Raw genomic sequence first — 24348 nt, forward strand, 5'->3', positions numbered from 1 at the left:
AGCAGGCAGAGAGGCAGGCAGAGAGAGAGAGGAAGGGAAACAGGCTCCCTGCTGAGCAGAGAGCCTGATTAGGGGCTCGATCCCAGGACCCTGATCAGGATCATGACCTCAGCCGAAGGCAGATGCTTAACCCACTGAGCCACCCAGGAGCCCCTGATTGGCTTTTTTAAAAACATGTGTGCATGTTGATGAAAACAAGCCAGTACAGAAGATATTCTTGCAGGAGAAAAGTATCTGGAAAAGCAAGAAGGGATAGGTTTGAGGGTACGGCGTAGAGAGCTCAGCCTTTCACAGAAGCTGGGAGATGTCACTGCCAAGTAAAACGAGCAAGAGAGGAAAGCAGAAGGTGGGCTCAGCAGTAGGGAGCAAAGAAACTCCCACCTGGTTGCTTCATTTTTTTTTTTTTTTTCTTCATTGAAATTATCAAGTGAGGTCACTGGCTGAAGGAGAGCAGAAGTGGACGGGGGGGATTTCAGGTTTCAGGAGGAATAGGACTAACTCCTCTCAGGAGTGGGACATGACCCATTCAAGGGAAACGCAGTGGGGTTGCCAAGCCATGGTAAATAGACATTTAAGCTCTGTGGCTACTAATTTTGTGAAGACGCTGTTGGGAGTTAAGCTTCCATGGAGCTGGAGACTTCGGAGAAGTACTACAGAGAGAGAGAGACGCACCAGGGCTTTGTGGGGATTTGCAAAGGAGTGATTATTATAATGGAATATGTGCTATTTATGGAGAAAGGGCAGACATAGGGGAATGGTGGGTAGAGAAATAATGTCACCATCAGAAAAATCCCCTACACCATTAACTTTCCTGGACTTCCCATTCTTGCCCTAAATAAACTGAAACTTGGTGATCTCCTGTAGAAATCACTCAGTGAACCAGATCCCTCTCAGCTGGAGGCTGCTTTCCCTTCTACACCCATGGACCTGAGAGCCTGGGACGGGAGAAGACAACCAAAATTTCAAAATCATCAAATCACCTGAAGATCACATTACTAGATGGTGTAATCCACTACCCTTCTAGAGCTGACAGAGATGCTAGCGTGTTTTAAAGTAACTACTCTTCCTCTCTTCCATCGTAATAGTATGTTGCTGGCATATGGCTATCCAGATTGAAGACTAATGTCCCAATCTCCCTCACAATTAGGTATGACACATTATCAAGTTCTGCACAATGAATGCCAACAGAAGCACCGTGTGGCAGGTGCTTTGTCTTAAGACTTTGTTTTAAGAGACAGCTAATTTACCCTTTGCCCCTTCTTCCTTTCTCTCCTACCGCTTAGAATGTCTACATAAAAGCTGGAGCTTTACCTGGGGCCATGATGAAGAGTGCCACATATTAGGAATGGAAAGTTAAAAGTTAAAGGACCCTGGGAACCTGAGAACAGTGGGGCAGCACCAGGGCACTGGCATATTTTTTAAGTTCTCCAGATGATTTTCATAGGTAATCAGGTTAAGAACCCCTGTCCTAGACCTGGTCATCCTCAACAGCTGTTATCATCTCTAAAATCCCGATTTTGAACATCCTACTAGCTGTCCCCCCACCCCCTACTCTTCCAACTCACTTCCCCCAGTACCCTACTCCAGACGTGCTTGAACCTCTTCAAGACCCCTGGTTACCACACTCTACAGTAAGTACGGCCTGAGTCAGCAAAAAAAGATTAAATCGTGGTAAGAAGATCTGTATAGATCTTCTTAAGGATCTGTATAGAAAAGGGTAAAGTATATTGTAAATTTTCACGTAAAAGAGATGAGAAGAGTTCTGAAATTTGAAGGGGAAATTCTATTTTGTGAAAAATTAATTATTTTGGATTATAGACATTTCTGTCATAGAATTTTCAACTCTTGAGAAATGTCTGATGACATTTTTCCAGTGGAAAAATAATCAAATCTTAGATATATGGTTGGCCTAGAAAATGGAGGATGTATTTGTCACAGGGATATTCCTTCTCCTACAATGACGAATAAACAAGGCCTCACTCTACTCGTTTTTAATACCTTGAAGTTCACACAACTTCTTTTTATGTTTTTCATGGTGTTAATGTCTGCTTTGGTGTTTGCATGCCTTTCCAACATAGCCAGCACCTTTAGCTTTGATTATCCCACACCTCAATTTTTGCTAGTCTGTTTATATGGCCAAGATGTTTAAGCTCATACTGATCTGTCTCCTGCTTATTTAATAAAAAACGGCTAATGTGTCTTGTCAATAATCAACTGTTCTGTTGACCACATCTGCAGAACTTCTCAAATCCATGAAAAAGGTCATAATAATCATCCTTCCAACAACCGGAAAGCTGTCAACTTGGATGGCAGTTTTAGGAAAAAGTAGCCTACGGGATGTTTGACTGGCAAATTCCAAATTCTGATTCTTGGGCTGCCAGTTTCATGTGTCAAAGTGATTTCTAGTAATTGTTCTTCATGCCAATGCTGACTGGGGTAATGCACTTCCTATTTCTCCTAAAATACATTCAAGAATGGGCAAAAAAATCTAAAGCCATTGTTAAATTTTTAAAAAAGCAAATTAAAGCGTGCAAAGAACTCCCTGACTAATGCAGAACTTGCTGACTAATCCAGGTAAACTGGGCATGGTGGATTCAGAAACGCCAAGTCAAGGACTTAGGACAGTATGTTTACAACCAGTTTTCCATGTACACCATCCCCCAACATGTGAGATTTCAGTTTACAGTTTTGTTTCCAACTTCTAAAACCTTTCCAATATACTTTATGTATTTATCACATGCCTATCACATACCTATTATTTTGTCAAGGCTCAGACAAGATACACTAGGACAGTGGTCCCTGTAGTATTTCAAAAGATGTACTGGAATGACTTACTTTTAAAGTTTTGGAAAGAGGTCACCCGCCAGACTAGACTCAATTGCTAGCACATGTTCTTGTCCCTTTGGTCGATACTTAGTACCAAGGTAAAATCCAAACCAGGGTATCACCAGGACATTGGAAACTAAACTATAATAAAACTAAATGTGACAACTGTTACATTCTTGAAAAATGTACTTTTTATGAGGCTTTAAATTGTAAAATTCATAAATTTATATAAGTCATTTGAACCCTTAAGTGGCTAGAGATTATTAAAGGGATGACTTTCCTATTATTTTTTTTAAATGACAAGCCAAATTCTAAAGCTAGAATGTCCTTTTTATAGTAATTCATATCAAATTGAAAAATCACTTGCAAATGGAAAAAGCTGGAAATCTTCTTTCCCCATACATTAACAGAAGAGGAAGAACAGAAAAATAAAATACTTTCAGGATGACCTAGCTAAATCTATTTTTATCTTGTAACCAGCATCTGTATTTTTGATCATAAGATTATCAGAATCATTAAGTTCATAAGCCAGGCATGTATTATACTGTATTCTCAAAAAGGATTTGAGGGGGCTAGAACTAAAGTCATCGGCACAATCATTCGCTCATCAAAAGAAAGCAGACCAGAGGGAAAATCAGGTATCTGCATCAGGTGTCTTAAAAATAAAAGATGAAAGGAACACAGATATGGCAAATGCTAGTGTTGAGTAGAGCCAGATGCCACGCAGAACCATCCAGCTCTTAAGGAAGAGAAAAAAGGCACACAAGCAGAAGTGAAGAGTGTTGACTACTGACTCGGCAGGAGGGGAGCATCCAGGAGGTTTTTAAATATTTGGACTCTTACTGCTCAGATGTGAAGAATAAGACAGCACTTCCGTAAAGTAGGTGGATGTCAAGAAAAGGTGCTCCAGTTACAACATGGAGAGTGGAACAGACACATCAAAGGTCTTTACGGTGATCCAAACCAGCCTGGATGGGGCGGGGGCTTCAGAGAAGAGAATGGATTCAAGCTGGAAATTGAGATGTGGGTAGAGCTGTCCAGAATAGCTCTTATTTGACACCAAATAGATCAGTCACAGACTGAGTGAAGCTTTGAAGGTAAGTTCTAAAGGAAGTAACAAAATGTCTTTTAGCATCTCCCTTGAAATCATCAAACCTTCAGCTTTAAGGAAATGTCAGAAGTCAAAGTAGTAGCTTTTCTGAAATGGCAGATATAGGGAGATATAAAAAAAAATTAATTAATGCTTTAAAGTGGACTGTGTACTTACACAATCCTAAAAACAAGATTAACACCAACGGATGAAAACTATGTATCAGAGATATATCAAATGGGAAGGCTCAGCACCTTACAACCAGATAATTAAAAACTAACCACTGGAGGGGGTGATGAACCATGAGAGACCGTGGACTCTGAGAAACAAACAGGGTTTTGGAGCAGGGAGGGGAGTAGGGGCTTAAGTGAGCCTGGTGGTGGATATCGAGGAGGGAACGTATTGCCTGGAGCACTGGATGTGGTACATAAACAATGAATCTATGAGAAAATAAAATAAGATAATAAAAATAAAATGTTCTACCCCAAATTCCCCCACCCCAAAAAATACAGTATTAAAAAAAAAACAACAACCAACTTTCACATAATATTCTCCCCTAATCCCAACAACCACCTTTTATAACAGGTATTATTATTATTATTCTCATTTTATAGATGATGCAGCCATAGCTCAGACAAAATCACCCTAGAGAAAACCAGGGAGCCTGCGCCCGATGCGAACACTGGTCTCAAAACTACCTTCTCTGCTTGAATTAGCTAAACCACCTGTGCCTTGTGCTTGGGAACACGAGAAAGCTAGGAGTGCAGAGAACTGAATAATGCACTTAAAAATTAGCTTCCAAAGTGTTTTATTTGGGGGGGGGAGGGATTTATCACATTCCACAGTATAGGTTTTAAACACAGATACCTACCATTTCTATATTTTTTAAAGATTAATTAATTTAATTAATTAAAACAAGTCTTATTTATTTAAAATTAATTAAAATAAATCTTGTTTTTTTATTATTTGCACATTTTTAAAATGTTATTATCTTATTTTATTATTTGCACATTATTATTTGCATTTTTTTTTAATTATATGCACAATTGAGAGGTGGGGCAGAGGGAGAGAATCTCAAGCAGACTCCCCATTGAGCACAGAGCCAGATGCCAGGCTCGATCCCAGGACCCGTAAGATCATGACCTGAGCCGAAACCAAGGGTCAGACATTCAACCCACTGAGCCACCGAGGTGCCCCCCTCAAATTTCCACATTTTTAATTGAACTACTATGTACTATTTGACATCCTCATATACCCACATGGCACAAAAATGCACCCCCAGCTTATTTGCTTTTTTCCCTCTGCTGAACAGCATGATGCTATCCCTTCCCTAAGGCACCGGAATACAGATTATGAGATGCTTTTTAAATGGGTCATGAAAGAGATGAAAAAGCAAAAGGAACCCCCCCCCTTAAATGAACTCTTGAGAATTCAGACACATATCCAGCCTCTGCCTGAGCAACTTCTCACCAGCTCTGTCAAGGTCACACATCTGTCTGGCTCTGCTTCAGTTTTTTCCTGTGACCTGAACTGTGTGTTCTTCCCCTGCCGCATCCTGCCAATGTATGGTGACATTTCATGGAGTAAGAGTTGAGAAACATGCAGTAGCCACAGACCACTCTAACGGAAGAGAGAGTGCATGGTAAATAAAAACCGTGCACCCTAAGCAATCTAAGCAGTGGTCCTCTCTCTTCCTGAGGAGGCTGTGTGTGCCTGTCCTTGTTTGGGCCCACAGCAGGTGAATGCAAATGACGCCTCACAAGTGAATAATGGAGGCCACTGGCATGCAGAGCCCCGGGGAGGGCACAGCTCCCCACAGGAAGGCAAACATCCACCACCTCACTTTTGTATGACACCTCCAGGAACTGGCTGCCCTCGGCTCAGGCTGTGCCCCCAGCCCCACCTCATCCCCAGAGAGCTCCTATTCACCCTCCCCGGCCCTACCTGACCCACCGGAGCTGACCACATTCTCCATCCTGCCAGCAACCTATTTTTGCTTCAAATACGGTGTTTGGTGAGCTACACGTTGACTTGTCTCTCATGTACAATGGAGTGACCTTCTTTCAGACATGCTGGCGTCTAAGTGCTTATGAGATGGGGCCAGCACTCATGAAATGTTTGCCGAACTCTTTCTGTAACAAGAGTGAGGGCTCTGGTTTACAGGCATCTTCACATCCAATGGCTCAATGTCATGACCTCGCGGATCAAGTCGTGAGCTTGTGCACAGGCAGGGCAGGAAGTGCCTCCCGCGTCCTCTGGGAGCCACTGAGGGCTGTTCTCTCGACAGGAAGAATGAGGGAGATCTGGAATCAGAGGGGTTTCCTTTTTCTGTCTGACATCTAGAATCCTCTGGCTTTTTCTTTCGCCTCTACATTAATGAGAAAGAAGGCTACGGAGAAAAAGAGCACCCACAGAACTATGGCAGTTTTCTGGTTAGAAAGGCAGCATCTGTGCCCCTGAAACATACTTCCCAAAGCCTGTGGGACAGAAGCAGTGTGGCCCCTGCAAGCCCTTTCATGGGCCCAGAGATACCCCTCTGAGAGAAGCAGGGAGCAGGAAGAACAGTGCCGTCAACAACCCACGGAGCATCATGGAGCCTGCAAGCCAGGTGGGAGCCATGGCAGGTGTCTGAGGGGCACCCAAGCCCCTGGCATGGCTGCTGGGTGTCTCCTAAAGGAGAACTGTTCGTGAGCCTGTGGCCCACCACTAGCCCCGACTCAGACCTCCCTGCAGTGGGGGACAGACCGCATGGCAGAGCCCACTTGATCCTAAAGAAGAAAGACAAAGGAAGCCCCCCCCCCCCCCCCGCAGCCCAGACAGCCCAACCAAAATGGGCAGACAATGCACGGAGCTCTTTGCCATCCCCCGTCCTGCTTTGGTAAAAACCAAGTCGGAGGACAAGGGCCAGAGCCTGACCGAGACCCTCAGCGTGTCTGTGTCTCGAGGGTGCAGGGCTGGAACAAGCAAGTAATGGCGTTCCCCACGTGCCTGCAGGCCATTCCTCAGGGAATCTGCACGCAAGCAGCAGGCCGCTTACGGCTCTCTGGAAGATTCTCGGGGCTCGATAACAAGCCCAACCCAGCGGCAGCCCTCCCCCGTCCTGTCGCCCCATAAACATATTCACCACTTCGTACGGGAAGATCTCGCTTCAGGAGAAAATCAGGTAATCAGAGGCGTCCAGTGACTCAGGAGTGCTTGGACGGGGCATTTCAGGGATGGTTTCACGGTGATTAACTAACTTGCTTCATTTCAATGTAGTTGTCACTCTGAATTACCACTTAATGGGTGAAGTGTGTAGGCTATAACAATCAGTGGTACTGGCATAAGGAAGCAAGACATTAAAAAAAAATTAGCCCCTAAAGCCATTATCGCAGTGAATTTTTCAAATAGTTTTAATACTCGGTCTTTTGACCCCAGGGTATGGCTTGGGGAAAATATATTAATCTCAAGATAATAATCAGTCAATTTCAGTTCTTCAGTATTGACGATGATATTAAAGATTCCAACCTTACTCTTTTTGGTTGCAAACATTAATTAAGCATGATAATTGTGTGCCTCCATGATATTTGGTACTTTCTGAATGAGTCAGAGCTCGGGGAATAATTTGAATACGGCAGACAGCAATTTGCTACATAAATTCACCCCGATGGCTATTAGCTCATTTTAAAATAGTCAAGACTTCTAGATCAGAGGGGTTCTTTTTTGCATTAATACCAAGTTAATCACATCTACATAACCTTTTATTCACCCTTCCCCAAACCCTCCATGAATAACTTCTGCAAGCCCTGACCTGAATGTAATAAGGGGCAGGTGGGGGGTAGCTTATGGGGAGGTAGTTTTAATAAACGCATTTTTAACACAATCTCCTCCAACTATAGGGTTTTATAGGCTCTATCTTGATACTTATTTTCAGGGGTCTTATGTGAGAGGTCAATGGGCTTTACTTTGCTTTCTTTTTAACTCCCATTTTATACTAAATAATTTCCATAAAAACCATATAGTGTCTATAGACCACGCATCTGTATATTAAGGATATTTACCAACTAATGGATAAGCTACCAATGGCTCCAGAGCCAGTTTCAATACCACCACTTCGGAAATTTGAAGGAGATCCTGAGGAACTACAGAGGTCATGAAAACTGAATTAATGCTAGAAATTCATGAAGGGTTTGGTTGGGGACCACATCCACCGAAACAAAGATGAGCTCAACAGGGGGTGCAGAGACAAGCAGCCCTTAAAAGCGGAGGCTAAGGAACAGCCCACCTGGCATGGCTGGACCCAGCGGTTCCTTGAGCCTCCTTCTCTTTATTCTTGACCCCACCGCTGCTGCTCCTGTCAGTTTGGTAGTGGCAGCAGGAAACGCCGAAGCCACCCATACCACCTGCTTTAAACCACTCCTGGACTTGGAACACCGCTCACACAGGGAGGGCTCCGATGTCCTAGGCAGAAGGAAAGTGCGGGAACTCGCACAGAGCTCACACACCCTGCATGCTGGGCATAAAGGTACGTGAGCCGGACACTTCACTTGTGCCTTGAAATAAAATGCAATGGCTTTAAGGAAAAGATGAGCTCTGCACTAAAAATGTAAAGCAGACAAGCATCCTCTTGGGTCTGCCTGAGGAGAGACGTGGGTGGCACCGGCTCTCGCAGGGCAGCGGGCTGCTGAGCCCGATACAGGCAAACCTCCATGGAGCTCGGGGGCTGCAGCTTGTCAGACCTCATTCTCCCTGGCTATTTTTGGTTCTATCAGTAAACTGCCAAGTTTCTTTGGGCTTGACAATTACTAAAGCTTAATGAGATCATTACTACTCTGGTAGTATTTGTGTGTTTTTGGTTTTGGGGGTTTTTTTGGGGAGAGCTGAGGGGAATTGCTAGCCAGAATCCTCACCGGATGGAAACAAACATCCTGTAAGTTGCATGATCACCTTGGGGAAGGCAAGCTAGCTGTGGAGTGAGATTCACAGGTAGGCTCATTCCCTCTTTCCTTCTGCTTCGGTCACATGCCCCCGGAATCTGTGGCCAGGCTCCTCCATTTACTGTGTAACACTGAGGAAATCGCCAGCTATTCTGAGCCCACACATTCTGGTATGTTTCCATTTGCAACAAACATCATGACTATTACCCTTCCTCCTTAGAATTCACTGTGTCAGAGGCAAATCCAAACAGGTGATGGGCAGCCCAGGGTAGGTATTTATTTGTTCATGTGCCATTGTCCTACAGTCACCTGGCTAATCTTTGTTCCCATCAATCCACTGACCCACGCTTGCACCCACTCCTCCCATGAGGAGCCAAGCTCCTCCCCCTGTTCTGCATGGAGGTGCTTCTGGGCTGCGCAGGATGGCTGGCAGCTGCTGGGGGACCCTGGAGCCCTGGACCCCGCTCCTCTTCACTGACAGCAGTGAAGCACCTAGCTCTTTTTTGTTTTTTTTTAAGACTTTATTTATCCATTTGACAGACAGAGGTCACAAGTAGACAGAGAGGCAGGCAGAGATGGGGGATAAGCAGGCTTCCTGCTGAGCAGAGAGCCCAACGCAGGGCTCAATCCCAGGACTCTGGGATCATGACCTGAGCCGAAGGCAGAGGCTTCAAACCACTGAGCCACCCAGGCGCCCGCACCTAGCTCTTTTAAATCCTGAAATGCCAGCTGAGATATCATTAAACCTAAAGGCTTCTGTTATGGGGGGACAGAAAAAGTCTGAAAATCACTGAGATAGTAGAAAAAATATGAGCTCACTGAACCCAGACCAGTGACTTATTAAATATGTGATTTAGGGCAAATTCTTTAAATTCTCTTCATGCCTACTGTTTAATTTACAGCTCAGGGCTGTTAGCAGGACACACTAAGCAGCAAGCGGGGAAGGTCTCTGGGAGAAGCCTCTCACAAGAGACCAAATGAAAAGGTAGTCACGGTTATCTGCCTCTTTCCTGTCCTCTCCCTACCAAGCCTCATGAAGCTCGTCTGCAGCTCCAAGCTCTCGGTATGGAATGGTCTCACTGCTGGTGAGGATCCCAAGGGGACCGTGGGCTTCTGTCTGCACCCCTCCATCCACAGAGTGGGCAGCAGGCCACGACCACCCTCGCGAAACATCATGAACCCACGCAGGCCGGAAGCATCCGGGATGCTCCAAAAATAACTCACCCCAAATCATGATGTCAGCATCCCCATGGAGCATTCCTTGGAGATCCCACAGAGCAGTGGTGTGCAGACATCCCCAGCTGTGTAGCTAGACCACCCCACTCCCACCTGCACCTGCCATTCTGGACACGTCTTGGGGCACCTGTTGGAGACTGAGGATCCTTGTCTGCACAGAGAGTATCGGTGCCTTGAGACCCACCCGAGGTAGGTAACTGCCTGACCTCCTGACGGGATGGGAGCCCGAAGTGTGCCTCTCCACCCTGGGAGGAACGTGGCGGGCATCGATCAATCTATAATGACAGACGTATGATCCAGATGGATAGCGGCATATACATCCAAGTATTTGTGCATCTCAGGAATGAGAAAGGGCAGGTGAGTAACAGGAGGAGGGTGAGGGGGTGGGGAAGAAAGTGAGAGACGAAGAGAAAACGAGGCAGAGGCACACACCGAGAATGAGGCAATAACATGGGAGAAAGAGACAGAGACAAAGGCAGGACAGAGAGAGTGAGTGAGGCAGAAACACAGAGAAAGGCAGAGAGAAACAAATGGAGGGCAGAAGAGAAAGCCAGAGAGACTCAGACTGAACGAGGTGCGGGAAGAGAGACCCAGGTGCCAAAAGACAAAATGATAGGGACCGGGAGAAAAAAGGAGAGAAAAGAGAGAGCAAGGGAGAGGAGAGGAGGGAGGGACGGAGACCAACACACAGTCCCAGTGTGACAAAGAAGCCAGATGGCAGAAGGACAGTGACTCACAGATGCTCCCCAGCTGCGATCAGGGAGACAGGACAGGAGGGTAAGCTGAGGCCATTTTAGCCCACCACCATTTTTTTCTCAAAGCTGCTTTAAACATCAGCCCTTGCTGGGAAAGTATTCCATCCTATTTCTCCTGCATCTACCAATCTTTATCTGGGGAGCAGTAGGTCTCTGGGCTCCCTTGTCTCCATATTCAGTCCCCAGCCGAGCGCTGTTAACGGGTGAGCCCCTGGGTGCCGGCACAGGACGTGGCCTGGGGACCAGGGTGCCCTTTCCCGCTGTTCGGGAGTATTGGGTCTGATGGCACTCTCCCTCCTTGGCTGGCACAAGTTTTCCTTAGCATCAGGCAAGCAATAGGTGCTCAAAGAATATTTACTAATAGTGGTGTCCCTCTGGTAATAGGTAAAAGGGCTCCCAATTATAGATTTCGGTAGTATTAATTTAATTCAATGCCATTGAAATGTACTGAGGTCTGCTGTGCTGAAGCACAGTGTTGCTATGGGGTCTGATTTACCTCCCAGTACGAAGCACAAACTATGGTATATTCTGCAGAAACATTACTTAGCTCCCAGGCAGGTGTAGGAGCATTCTAGTTGAGGCTGCGCTGTCCAGTGCTGGTCAGCTGGCCTTCTCTTAGAAAGCCCATTCTCCACAGAGAGCTCCTGCAAGGACTTCCATCATCCAAGTCTCTATCAGCCAAGCTTGTTTGCTTCTATCCGATTAAAATAGTGGCCTGCTGACTAGCAAAGATGACTGTAAAAAAAAAAAAAAAGGGGGCGATCTCTGGTGAAATTAAAGACATCCAACATACATGAATTAGCTCAATATATTTTAGAGACATTCACTGCCCTTCTGTGAATTTGTGAGATGATCCACGGTACTCTGTATTCTTTATACAGGAGTGATGCCCTAGACTAAATTCCCCCTTTGGTCCTGAGACAGTATCAATTCTGGAAGAATCTGTCTGCTTGCATCTGATGGGGAGAGGAAGTATCAGTACCTCCCTATGGAAAACAGAGTTATTCTGTAGTGACCTGTTGTGTAAACAGTATTCAGAACACCAACAAAACCACAGAGCTAGGACTTCTAAAGCATGCAAGATATTTTATTCTGTGCTTCTCTGATAATAAGAATTGAGTTAATAAATATTTCGACATGTGGCAGAATTTGATCTTTCATTGTAATGTGGTAATGGGTTTGTTAGAGGTGCAGACTTACCGCTCTCACCCACTGCAAAATCCTATGAGGGCAATAAACAGAACAAAGGCCTTTTGGAGAAATGGCTAATTCCACAGTTGGAGTAGGGGAGATGAAAGATGAATCTGGAATATCTTTTATGCCAAAATTTTTTTAAGTGCTCAAGAAAGCCCAAAAGTGATGGGAACATCAAAAGGACACAGGAGGACTTTCAGCTCCAGGAAAATGGAATAAATGTACTTTTCCCTATTCCTCCCACTACATACTACTAAAAACCCTGGACATCACATACGAAACAGACATAAGACAACTCTGAAAGATGGAGAGAAGATCAGCTAGGACCCCGGGACCCAAGGAATGACCCAGTGGTGAGTCCCTGGGCTTCTCTCTGCCTACATACCCGATCCAGACTCAGTGCTGGAGAAGACAACAACTCAGAAATGCCAAGAGGAACGACAAAAGAAGCCCCTACCTAGAGCACGCTTGGTAGGGCCTTTCCAAAGGCCCAGGAAAGGGGCAGCCCAGCAGGGCAGAACATTTTTTAGACAAGAACTGCTTTATGCCAACCATTCATCACCGCAAAACAAAAACAAACCCAAAAAGAGCTATGGCTTCAACCCCATTCACAGGAACAAAGGCTAAGTGGAGAACATAAATATGCCCCCCTCCCTGGCTGGGCAGTAACAAGTCACCCTGCTTCACTCCATTTGTATGTTTCAGAAAAAGACAAGCAGGGAGCTGGCACTTTCATTCCTGCTGCCTACAGTGAGGAACCCTCCATACCATCACCACCAACACACTATTCAGTGTGAGCACCTGGGAGACTGGATCTCCACCACCACAAGGTAGTAACAAGGCACCTCTCCCCTCTTTCTGTGCCAGAGCTGTGTCCGAGAACAGAAGATTTAACTAAGGCCCAGAACCTCTTAACATAACCCCTGTAACTTTGGGTTTCAAACAAAAGTAATTCGTGAGGCCAACAACTGGGAAAATCTCAAAGTAGAATGAAAAAAGGCTGCTGAGATGCTGGAGATGTTAGAACTATCTGAGAAAGATGTTAAAGCTGTCATCACAATAATGCATCGAGGAGCACCCATGAACATGCTCGAAACATATGACAAAATAGACTCGGTGAAAATACAGAAAGTCTCACCAAATAAAGAGAATATATTTTAAAAAGAACAAAATGAGAAGTTTAGAACTAAAAAAAAAAAAAGAAAAAAAATGAGTAGGTTCAACAGCAGAATGAAAGGGACTGATGAAAGAATCAATAAATTTCGAAATAAAGCAACAGAAAATATCCAATATGAATACAAAGATAAACCAGACAGAAGAAAACGAACAAAGCTTCAGAGTTCTTTGGGGCTATAACAAAAGAACTAATATTTCTGTCATTGGAGTTCTGGAAGGAAAGGAGAAAGGGAGATGGGCTAAAAAAAGGGGTACTTGAAAAAATTATAGCTGAAAAGTCTCAATTTGTCAGGAACGGTAAACCTTAGCTCTAAGCAGCTCAGTAAATCCCAAAGAGGATAAACTTGTAGAAATCCATACCAAGAAACATCATAATCTAACATCTAAACATTAGTGACTAAAACACTAAAAAATCTTGAAAGTAGCAAGAGGGAAGTGGCACTTTCCCTATAGGAAAAACACAATTCGAATAAGAGCATATTTCTCATCAGAAATCATGGAGGCCAGAAGAAAGTGGCACCGGAGTTTTTAAATGTTGAATGAAATGAACTGTCAAACAAGAATTTTATTACCAATGAAAACAAGAGATGGGGAGAAATCAAGATATTCTTAGATGAAGGAAAACTAAGAGAATGTGTCACCATCATAATTACTCTCAAACAGTGGCTAATAAAGGTTCTCTAAGATCTTGGAACATCAGGAAGGAAAAGTTGAGGTAAATACAAAGACTTAGCTTCTCTTTAGTTTTCTAAATGATGTTTGATGGCTGAAGCAAACATTGTAACACTGTGTAATGTGATTCTAAAAGTATGTGGGAAAATATCTGGGACAATTATAAACAGAAGAGGGCAAAGGAATGTAAAGTGAGGTAGAATTTCTGTATGTCTCTCAAACTGGAGATCTGACAACATTGGTAGACTGTTATAAGTTATACATTTATAATTCAATGCCAAGAGCAATCACTAAGAAGGCCATACAAAGAGATACATGCAAAAATACTACAAATAAGTGAAAATAAGATACTAAAAAATGGGGGCACCTGGGTGGCTCAGTGGGTTAAAGCCTCTCCCTTTGGCTCGGGTCATGATCTCAGGGTCCTGGGATTGAGCCCCGCATCGGGCTCTCTGCTCAGCAGGGAGCCTGCTTCCTCCTCTCTCTCTGCCTCCCTCTCTGCCTACTTCTGATCTCTATCAAATAAATAAATAAAATCTTTAAAAAAAAGATACTAAAAAATGTTCAAGTAACTTATACAAAAAGGAAAAATTAAAGAAAAAACAGAGAATAGGAAACAAACAAACAAAAAAACCCGGAAGAGGTAAGTTCTAGCATATAAATAATTATATTAAATGTAAATTATCTAAAAACACAAATAAAGACAGACAGTGATGGTATGAATTTAAAAATTTGACCCAATTTGGGCACCTGGGTGGCTCAGTCGGTTGAGTGGCTGCCTTCGGCTCAGGTCAGGTCATAATCTTAGGGTCCGGGAATTGAGTCCTACGTTGAGCTCTCTGCTTCTCCTTCCCTTTGTGTATGCGCGCTCTCTCTCTCTCTAAAATATATAAAATCTTTTAAAAAAATGACCTAATTCTATGCTGTCTACAGGAAACTCACTTCACACATAATGATATATGCAAGTTGAAAGTAAAAAGGGCAAAAATACATTATCATGCTAATGACATTAATTGAAGAAAGCAGGAGTGGCTACATTAGTATCAAACCACATTTCATAGAACATAGAAAATTACCAGGGACATATAGGTATATTACAAAATATAGAACATAGAAGCATAGAAAATTACTAGGGACATAGAGGTATATTACAAAATTATTCTTTAAAAAGTAAACCCACCAACGGGCGCCTGGGTGGCTCAGTGGGTTGGGCCACTGCCTTTGGCTCGGGTCATGATCTCGGGGTCCTGGGATCGAGTCCCGCATCGGGCTCTCTGCTCAGCGGGGAGCCTGCTTCTCTCTCTCTCTGCCTGCCTCTCCGACTACTTGTGATTTCTCTCTGTCAAATAAATAAATAAAATCCTTAAAAAAAAAAAAAAAGTAAATCCACCAAGAAGATAGAGCAATCACCAAAATGTATAGACTAAACAACAGAGCTATAAAATATATAAAGGAAAAATTGGGAGCAGTATAAGGGAAAATCCAGCAAATCTACAGTAATAATAGAAGACATATACACTCCTCTCTCAACAATCTCTAGCATAACTAGGCAGAAAATCAGGAAGTATACAGAAGAAATCAACAATACTATCAACCAACCAGGATCTAATATTTATCAAACACTCCACCCAACAGCAGCAACTGCTTCAAGCATCAGTGGAACATATACCAAGAGAGACCACAGCCTGAGTCATAAAAGAAACCTCAACAAATTTAAAAGAATTGAAATCATAAAGAGTGTCCTCTGACCATAATGAAATAAAACTAGAAAGCAAAACTAGTAAGTTAAGAGGAAAATCCCTCAATACTAGATAATTAAACAAGAGGCTTCTAAATAATCACTGGGTCAAAGAGGAAGTCATAAGGAGAAAAAAATATACATTGAGCTAAATGAAAATAAAAATACAACATATCAAAATTTGTGGGACACAGCTAAAGCAGTCCTGAGGGGAAATTTTATAGCACTAAACACTTAAGGAAGACTTATTAAAAATCTAGGCTACCAAGTTTATAACCTAAAAAGAAAAAGAAATAAAATAAAATAAATAAAAAGAAAAAGAAACCCAAAGCAAGCAGAAGAAAGGAAATGATTAAAGGTAAGAGCAGAAATCAATACAATTAAAAATAGAAAAATAATAGGGAAAAAATCAATGAACAAAATCCTGGTTCTTTGATAAGATCAGTAAATTGACAAACCCATATGACAGACAAGTAATTAAATCAGAAAGAAAAGACACAAATTACCAGTATCAGGGCACAAGAGCGGAGATTTGATTCAGACTCTGCAGACATCAAAAGGATAATAAATATAGTGAACAATTCAACACACATAAATCTGACAATTTACATGAAATGGACTAATTCCTTGAAAAGTACAAACTGTTACAATTCACAATTCAAGACAAACCATTTAAATATCCCTATAATCTGTAAGAAAACTGAATTCATAATTTTAAAACTCCCAAAAAATAAATCTTAAAAAAAAAAAAAGAAAAAAAAAAAAAAAAGAAGGCCCAGATGATTTTACCAGGAGTTCTACCAAATATTTAAAGAACACCAATTCTACCCTGACACCAAAACCAGGCAAAGGTACAAAAAAGAGAAAACAACAGATCAATATCCCTCATGTATACAGAAGCAAAACTCCTTAACAAAATATTGGCAAATAGAATTCAGCAATATATAAAGAGGATCTACCATCCAGAGATGCAAAGCTGATTCAATATTTTGAAGTTAATTCCAACAATCCACCATAGTAGAAGGTGGAAAGAAAAACCCCTATGATCATTGCAACTGATGCAGAAAGTTGCAAGTTGATTTATTTGACAAAACTCAATACATGTTCAAAATTAAAAAAAAAAAAATTGGAATGGGGGGCCTTCCTGAACTTAATAAAGAACTTCTACAAAACCTACAGGCAACACTGTACACTAGAAAACCAAAGCTTCCCTCCTATGGCTGGAAACATGCAGGGATGTCCATTCTCACCCTCCATTCAACATAGTGCAGGAGGTTCTAGGGGGGAGCAATATGGCAACAGAATGAAATAAAAGGCATATAGACTGGAAAGGGAGATTTTTGACATGATTATCTAGAAAATCCCAAAGGGTCTCCCAGAATTCATATGTGAGTTCAGCAAGATCACAAGCTACAAGAAGAACATGTAAAAATCAACTATATTTCTATTAACTAGCAATGAACATGTGCACACCAAAAATTATATAATAATCATATATTGGAAGACAAAACATAGTAAAGATGTTAATTCTCCCCAAATTGATGTATATAGGTTTACTGAAACTCCTATCAAAAATCCCAAAAAGATTTTTTGTAGGTATATAAAAAATTATTCTAAAATTTATATGGAATGTCCAAAGAACTAAAATAGCTAAAACAATTTTGAAAGAATAAAAAGGAATCAATCTACCCAATTCCAGAACTTATTATATAACTAAAATAATATAACTCAACTGAGAATCTGCAGAGAATTATGCTGAGTGAGAAAAGCCAATCTCAAAAGGCTATATACAATACAATTCCATTTTTATAACATTCTTGAAATGACACAAGTATAGGAGAACAGATTAGTGGTTACCAGGGATTTGGGACAGGCTGGCAAGGAAGTGGTTGTGGCTAGACACACACACACATACACACACACCATGGGGGACCCTTTTGGTGATGGAAATGTTCTGTGCCTTAGCCATATCAGTGTCATTACTCTGGCTGTGATATTATACTATGGTTTTGCACAATGCCATTGGGAAAAACTGGGTAAAGGTCCAAAAAATTTCTCTATAATGTTTCCTGCAACTGCATGTAAATCTACAATTATCTCAAAATAAAAACTCTTATTTTTTAAAAAAAGGACACAAAAGCCAGCTTGAAGATGTTCCCACTGATAACCTGGGGAAAATTTGAGCATCGAAATAATTAAAGACTATAAACAATTATAAATAATTGAAAAGAACAGGAATCCATGAATACATACTAATGATAGATACGTAAAAAACGTAAGTAGGTAGATAGATACACACAGGCAGGCATACAGACAGACAAGGGCTTTTGCTTACAGCTGAAAGCAGAATGCCATGGAAACCTTAAAAACAAACAAACAAACAAAAAACAAGCTTACAGATACAGAGAACAGATTGGTTGCCAGAGGTGGGGGCTGGGAGTGGATAAAGTAGGTGGAGTTCAAAAGGTACAAACTTCCCAATATAAAATAAACAAGTCCTGGGGATGCATGAGGACTACAGTTAATAATATTGTGAGTGCAGATCTGAAAGATGCTAAGAGGCTAAGAGACTATATCCTCAAAGTTCATAAGAAAAAATTTTGTAACTATATATAGTTACAGATGGATATTAACTAGATTTTGTAACTATGTACAGTGATGGATGTTAACCACTGATTATTTCACAATGCATAAAAATATGGAGCATGTCATACACCCCAAAGTGATACAATGTTATCTGTCAATTACACTTAAAAAAAAAAAAGGCAGAATGCCAACTGGTAAATATGGAGGAAGAGCTACAGTAAAGAAACCACCATAGTCTCGCTTGGCCTTCAAAAGGATCATCCAAAGATGCTAAATTTGGGGTGGGGTGTTCTGAAAAGGAATGATAAATTTGCATATTCTTAAAGTAATCTTCCATAGATTGTCCCTTGAAATGAAATGACTATTAACTACACAGGGGAGAAATCAGCAATCCCTGGAGTGTGTCAAAATTATCACCAAAAAGGGGCAGATGGATACATCTGAATACACCCAGACATGATCCAGAAGGACACAACATTACTTATTACTATTCTGCCTTTGGATACACAACCTTAATGAGAAATCATCAGAACCAAAATGAAGAACATTCTCATTTTTAAAACAGAGGGGGTATGTCTTCTTCAAAGGCATCAATCTGATAAAAGGAAAAGGCTGAAGGTGACAAGACCCTAAGAGACATGACAACTGTCACCTGTGACCCTAAAACGGAAATGAGTATAAGATGGGGGGAACCTCTGCATCAAGGACCGTATAGGGTCAAATGACAAAACTGGGTATGGGTGGTCTATTTAATTACAGAATCAATCAATGGGGGCGCCTGGGTAGCTCAGTAGGCTAAAGCTTCTGCATTCAGCCCAGGTCAGGATCCCAGGGTCCTGGGATCGAGCCCTGCATCGGGCTCTCTGCTCAGCAGGGAGCCTGCTTCCCCTCCTTCTCTCTCTGTCTGCCTCTCTGCCTGCTTGTGATCTCTCTCTGTCAAATAAATAAATAAAAATCTTTAAAAAAAATCAATCTATGTTAAATGTCTAGAAGTTGGTAGCTATAGTATGGTTACATAAGAAATGCCCTTTTTTAAGGATATACATGCTAAAGCATTTGGGCATAAAAGAACAACAGTAATGTATATGGAACTTTCAAAAGGCTTAGAGAAAATTGAGACGGTAATGATTCATGAAATTATAGGGTATAAGGATATTCTCTGTATGAGTGTTGAAATGTCTGTCGGTTGGAAATTATTTCCAAATTAAAAAAGAAATTAAGTTCTTTGACTACTGTTACCTATCAAAAGGAATCAAGAAATGCGCATACCCATTTGGATTGGATAGGTTCTGGAAAAGTACAGTAATTAAGAGCATAGGCCTCTGAGTTCAGACAAATCTGGGTTCAAATCTGGCTTTGCCCCATTAGCTGATCTGACCTCAAGAAGTCTCAATTTCATCATCTGTAAAATGGGGAAAATAATGTTATCTCATAAAATCATCTTGAACATGAAATGGGCTGAGGGCTATAAAATATCCCAACGCCCACATGCGGTCACCATTCCCCATGGCTACTTGCTGTCTCAGTAGGTTAGTGGTGGTGGTATCTGGTTAGCACCTGCGGTGATGGCGGCTATTGCTCTAGGCCACGAGATACAAAGATGACCAGACCGTGTTTTCTGACCTCAAGGGACTTTAAAAATAGAGTTGAACCACAATCTACAGTGTGTAACGTAAGTGCAAACAAAATGGCACCGAAGAGGAAACAAGCATATTTTACTTCTTCTGGGAAGTGGGTTGGAAAGGACTACACAGGGGAGCTGACAGCGAAGGTGAGCAACCACAGGTAAGGATTTCACGTAGTGGATGCAACGGTGAGCAAGGATGTTCCAAGGTGGGTTACCTACCGAGGACACAGGTGGGCCAAGCACTCAGGGCCTGCGTGAGAAACGGGGGAGGCAGAGGCAAATGCAGATGGGGCCTGGGCCAAGCTGTGGAGCGGGGAGGGCCTTGAACGTGCCACTGCGATGGAATGAGCCTCTCTGCTTCCTGCGTGCAGTGGGAGAATCATGGGAGGTCCTGAGTGAGGACTGGATGACAGGACTGGACTGTTGTCATAGAAAAAGACTGCCGAGGTGGTAGTTTGAAAAATTAATCCAGTAATTATTCCTTCAAATGGAAACTCTGAAGGAAAGGCCAAATAGTGCCTTCGTGGCTCTTCTGTTTTTTAGCACGTCCCGTCCAAATGGTGGTAACTAAAACAGTCAACAGTGGGTAAGACTAGCTGATACCATGGTGCAGACACACACACACACACACGCACACACATACAGACACATGCACGCACACACACACACACACACACATGGGAGACCTATGTGCAGACATGCAGAAAGGAGGCACATGGGATGCGGGCAGGCCTTCTAGCAAGCAACCCAGGAGCAGTGCAAGGGAGCAGCCAAATGGATGTGGGGGAGCTACCCAGCACGGCAGTCAGCACTGAGAGCTGGAAAGGGTTCTGGAGACCCTGTGCGCACCAGGCTTTAATCCTATAGTTACTGGATCACTGGGTCCAAGGGCTGGGCCAGGGTTGCAGTGGCAAATGGATAGCTTGTGGGGAGCACACAAAGGACCGAGTATTCCCACTTCTTAACACCCAAAACACATGCTAGTCTCCTGAGCATGAGCCCTGCCCCTCTGACCCCAGGGTTTCCCTTCACTGACTATCCAGCCTCAGCTTATGTCCCTCAGGATGGCTTAGAAGCCACTGTCCTTACCAGAACCATCTTGACCACAGAGCCCCCTTCAAAGTAAAGCTTCCTCCCCCCACACAGTGGTACCCTCGCTTCTGTGTTGTACGAGGAAGGGGCACCACGGGGTCTACACCACACGAACTGTGGGTGTTGTGGATGGTCATCACACTTCTCTCTCTTGACTTTGTTAACTTGGGGGTAGGTAAGAAAAAAAAAAAACGAAAGTTTTAATTCACTTTTTCAGAGGACACTCTCTCTTCTGGAGTTCACGTCTTACTTCACCTAACCGGTTTGGGGAGGCTCATGATTTTCCCGTTTGTAGCAAGAAGGAAAAGGAATGTGTTTTCCTAGGATAGTCTCCTTTAACTCTCAAATTTACCAGGCAGCTACTTGAAGATGGGGCTGACATGAAATCAACCAGACAGACAAGTGGTTCCATGTGGCCCAGGAGAAAGGTGCATCTCGCCACGGGAATGGACCTGCCTCTGTTTCCCCTGTGGCCCCTCCTCCCTTACCTCAGAGGCGATGGAGGTGAAGCTGCCGCTGAAGTGCACGTGCTTCCGGACCTCGCTGCCGTTGGCCGTGAGCAGCCAGTCCCCAAGCGCACGGTCGTCCCCTGCTGACCGGTTGCTGTGGCTCTGATTGGGCAGGAGCTCCGCCAGGTCCCAGTGGTACGAGGGTGTGGCCCCCACCAGGGCGATGAGGATGGCCTCGGTGGCCACGTAGAGCTGAAGGAGCAAACACACAAACCCAGCTGTGTCGGAATCACCATCAGCAGGCTGATAAGCCTCACGAGATCTGTGTCCTGCTTTTTGTGTTTCTCTGAGCTACAGACCATGGGGCACATCAAAGCAAAGGAGAGAAACATGAGAAGGAAGCTTCCTCCTGATCCACCACTGACAGAGTCATCAGCAATCCCCCTTGTAAAGCACCCAAGGTTTTTTCCAGGGGGATCTCCTTCTGCATTTGAGGTACTTCCAATGCTCAGGAAACAAAACACTGATGGTTCAATGCCATTAGCAAAGGTGGCTGGGGGGGGCAATATTACTAGCTGTGATTTATAACACTGATGACATTCCAGCTACTTCCCCGCAACACTCCACCCTCTGTTCAGATAAGCAGGCACCAGAGCCCCCAGTATCATGGTCTTGGATTCACAATCTAAACTATGTCTTTTGTAGCACAGTCAAATGTCTCAGAAAACAGCATATATAGAGAAAATATAGTTATATACATAGTAAAAGAATATATACAGTATATCCAAAGAGTATATACATTATCATATAGAGTATATACAATGTGTATATATGGAGAGAACATACAGTACAAGGAGTATCTCTACAGAGAAAAGTATATAGACAGAGTATATATATCTAGATAATACAGAGGGTGAGCACCAACAAAAACACTTTATTAGAGCAGGTAATCATAATATGTACTTGAGTAGGTACTATTTTAAAACACAGTATGCAACTTGTAAGATGTAAAGAAATCCAAATTCCAGAAAGAGATCCTCACTTTATAACCCTTAGCCCTCCTTAATCATTGTTTAATCTAAAGAATGATTTTCCCAAGGGGGGGGAAAATTCATTCAAGAAATCTTTATAGAGCACATATGCCATTTGTCTTTGATTGTTCTGGGCCTTATAGCTATTCACACTAGGGTTTATAAGCTGTTGAGCCCTATGCAGTCTTTTTATGCAATGAATTTCCATTTATATTAGTTCTTGTTGTTGGATGGTTATTTCAAGCTTCAAATGAATTAGGAAAACACAGAATTCGTCTGTTGCAGTGAGAACTATCTCCCTAAGTGAGGCACTCTTATTTTAAGAAATTACCCCTATTAACTTAGAACCTGGCTTCTTAAAATACCTTTAAGCAGAACAAATGTTTACGAAATACAAAGCTGTGATTTCTCCACAACCTACAGTAACAGCCCCACTGGATGGATGTGTTGACTGAGGCACAAAGGAGAGAAGACTTGCCAACAGCTTCAGCTCCACCCACCAGGGAACCCCGAGCTTCTTCCACATCACTCCGGAGGGGCATATTCAGCTGTTAAATGGATAAGCCAAAACGCCAAAGGCGGAATGAATTATCATAAGCAGATGATGGAATTACTGTCAAGGAAAGAGAAAAGAAGTCATGACATGGGGTGTCACAGTGGAAAGCTAATGTAAAACCCAAGGTGTGATTTTTGCACTCTGGGAAAGCCTGTGAGACGGAAGGCAGCCCCAATCTATTTTGGAGGCAAGTGACAGTGAGCCTCCTGAGATGTACCAAGCCACCACGGGTCACTCTGCATGGGTGATTTATTGTGGAATGCAAAGGAAATCATGTTTCTGGATTTCTATTGCTTCCTGGCCCCTATCTACATCCTATTAAGGAAGTTTTGGGAGAAGCAGCCATCAGTTTGCAAAAATAAAAACCTGAATAATTATAAGAACAGAGAGATTACACAATTAGCAGCCACTCTAAGTACAGAGCGCTTGCATCGTTTTAGTAACTGCCCCTCCTTATTACAATCTGCTGGACTTAATTGATGGGTAAAGAAATGAAAAAATATGGGGCAAGGGAACTCTGGAGATGAGGCAAAACCCATGTTCAGAACACAGCCTTCAATCAGGCAAGGAAAACTAGTTATATTTTCTCTCTAAATGTGCAATTTTCTGCTTTTGGTCTTACCATTTGCTTCACCTGGAAAGCACTTCACGAGGTTCAGCAGAGTCTTTAAACCTTCCCCCTTCTCCCAGAGGCACCTCAGGTACCACCTCCTCCCAGCTTGCCTTCCTCTCCAGCCCTCCGGAAGCCCTCTCCAGCTTCTGCCTACCCCCTCAAAGCTCCATGTTCGACCTTTGTTAGAGACGTATCCCTTTCTTCACTCCATGATATTGATGTGTCTGCTCATCTTATTTTTCCTACCAGAATATTCCATCCCTGACGACAGCATCTTTGTATGATCCAGCCCTGAGTTTCCAAAGAAAACACCTCAGGGCCTGATACATGGTAGCACACACTCAAGTGACTGACTGAATGAATAAATGAGCAGGGTAGAACACTAGAACAACAGCTAACACTTCTCTGATGCTAACTACGTGCCAGGAACTGTTCACACATCATATATTTTATCCAGATTGTTCTAAGATGAGCCACAGTCTAGGTAAGAGAGGAAATGCTCAAAGGGTCCTAAAACCTGAGGTGTGTTTTCTCATGGAAACCATCACTCTCAGCAATAGCTACAGTGTGTAGAAAGTAGTTCAGAAACTACATGCGCCCTGATGTTTATAGCAGCATTATCCACATTGGCCAAATGGTGGAAGCAGCCCAAATGTCCACTGGCAGATGAATGAATGAAGAAGATGTGATATGTGTATAAACCACACACACACACACACACACACACACACACACGCACATGCATGCACACAGAGGACTACTACTCAGCTATAAAAAAGAATGAAATCTGG

At 42.8% G+C, this 24348-nt stretch overlaps 1 protein-coding gene across 5 annotated transcripts in view; it reads right to left on the reverse strand.

Annotated features, from left to right (window-relative positions):
• Window positions 1-24348, reverse strand: part of SLC22A15 (solute carrier family 22 member 15) — a 79702-nt gene that overhangs the window by 42828 nt on the left and 12526 nt on the right. For 4 of the 5 annotated variants that reach the window (XR_014299241.1, XR_014299242.1, XM_082684956.1 and 1 more), the window contains exon 2: window positions 21397-21609. Coding sequence is in view for 3 of the 5 variants with exons in the window: in XM_082684956.1 (XP_082541082.1) it covers window positions 21397-21609 (213 nt within the window). In the remaining 2 variants the exon portion in view is untranslated. Of the gene's footprint in view, window positions 1-21396; window positions 21610-22888; window positions 23002-24348 lie in introns of all 5 variants that reach the window. The other variant, XM_082684955.1, reaches the window with a different exon arrangement.

This window comes from Mustela nivalis (assembly GCF_964662115.1).
Source record: "Mustela nivalis genome assembly, chromosome: 10".
In the NCBI taxonomy this organism is placed as follows: domain Eukaryota; kingdom Metazoa; phylum Chordata; class Mammalia; order Carnivora; family Mustelidae; genus Mustela; species Mustela nivalis.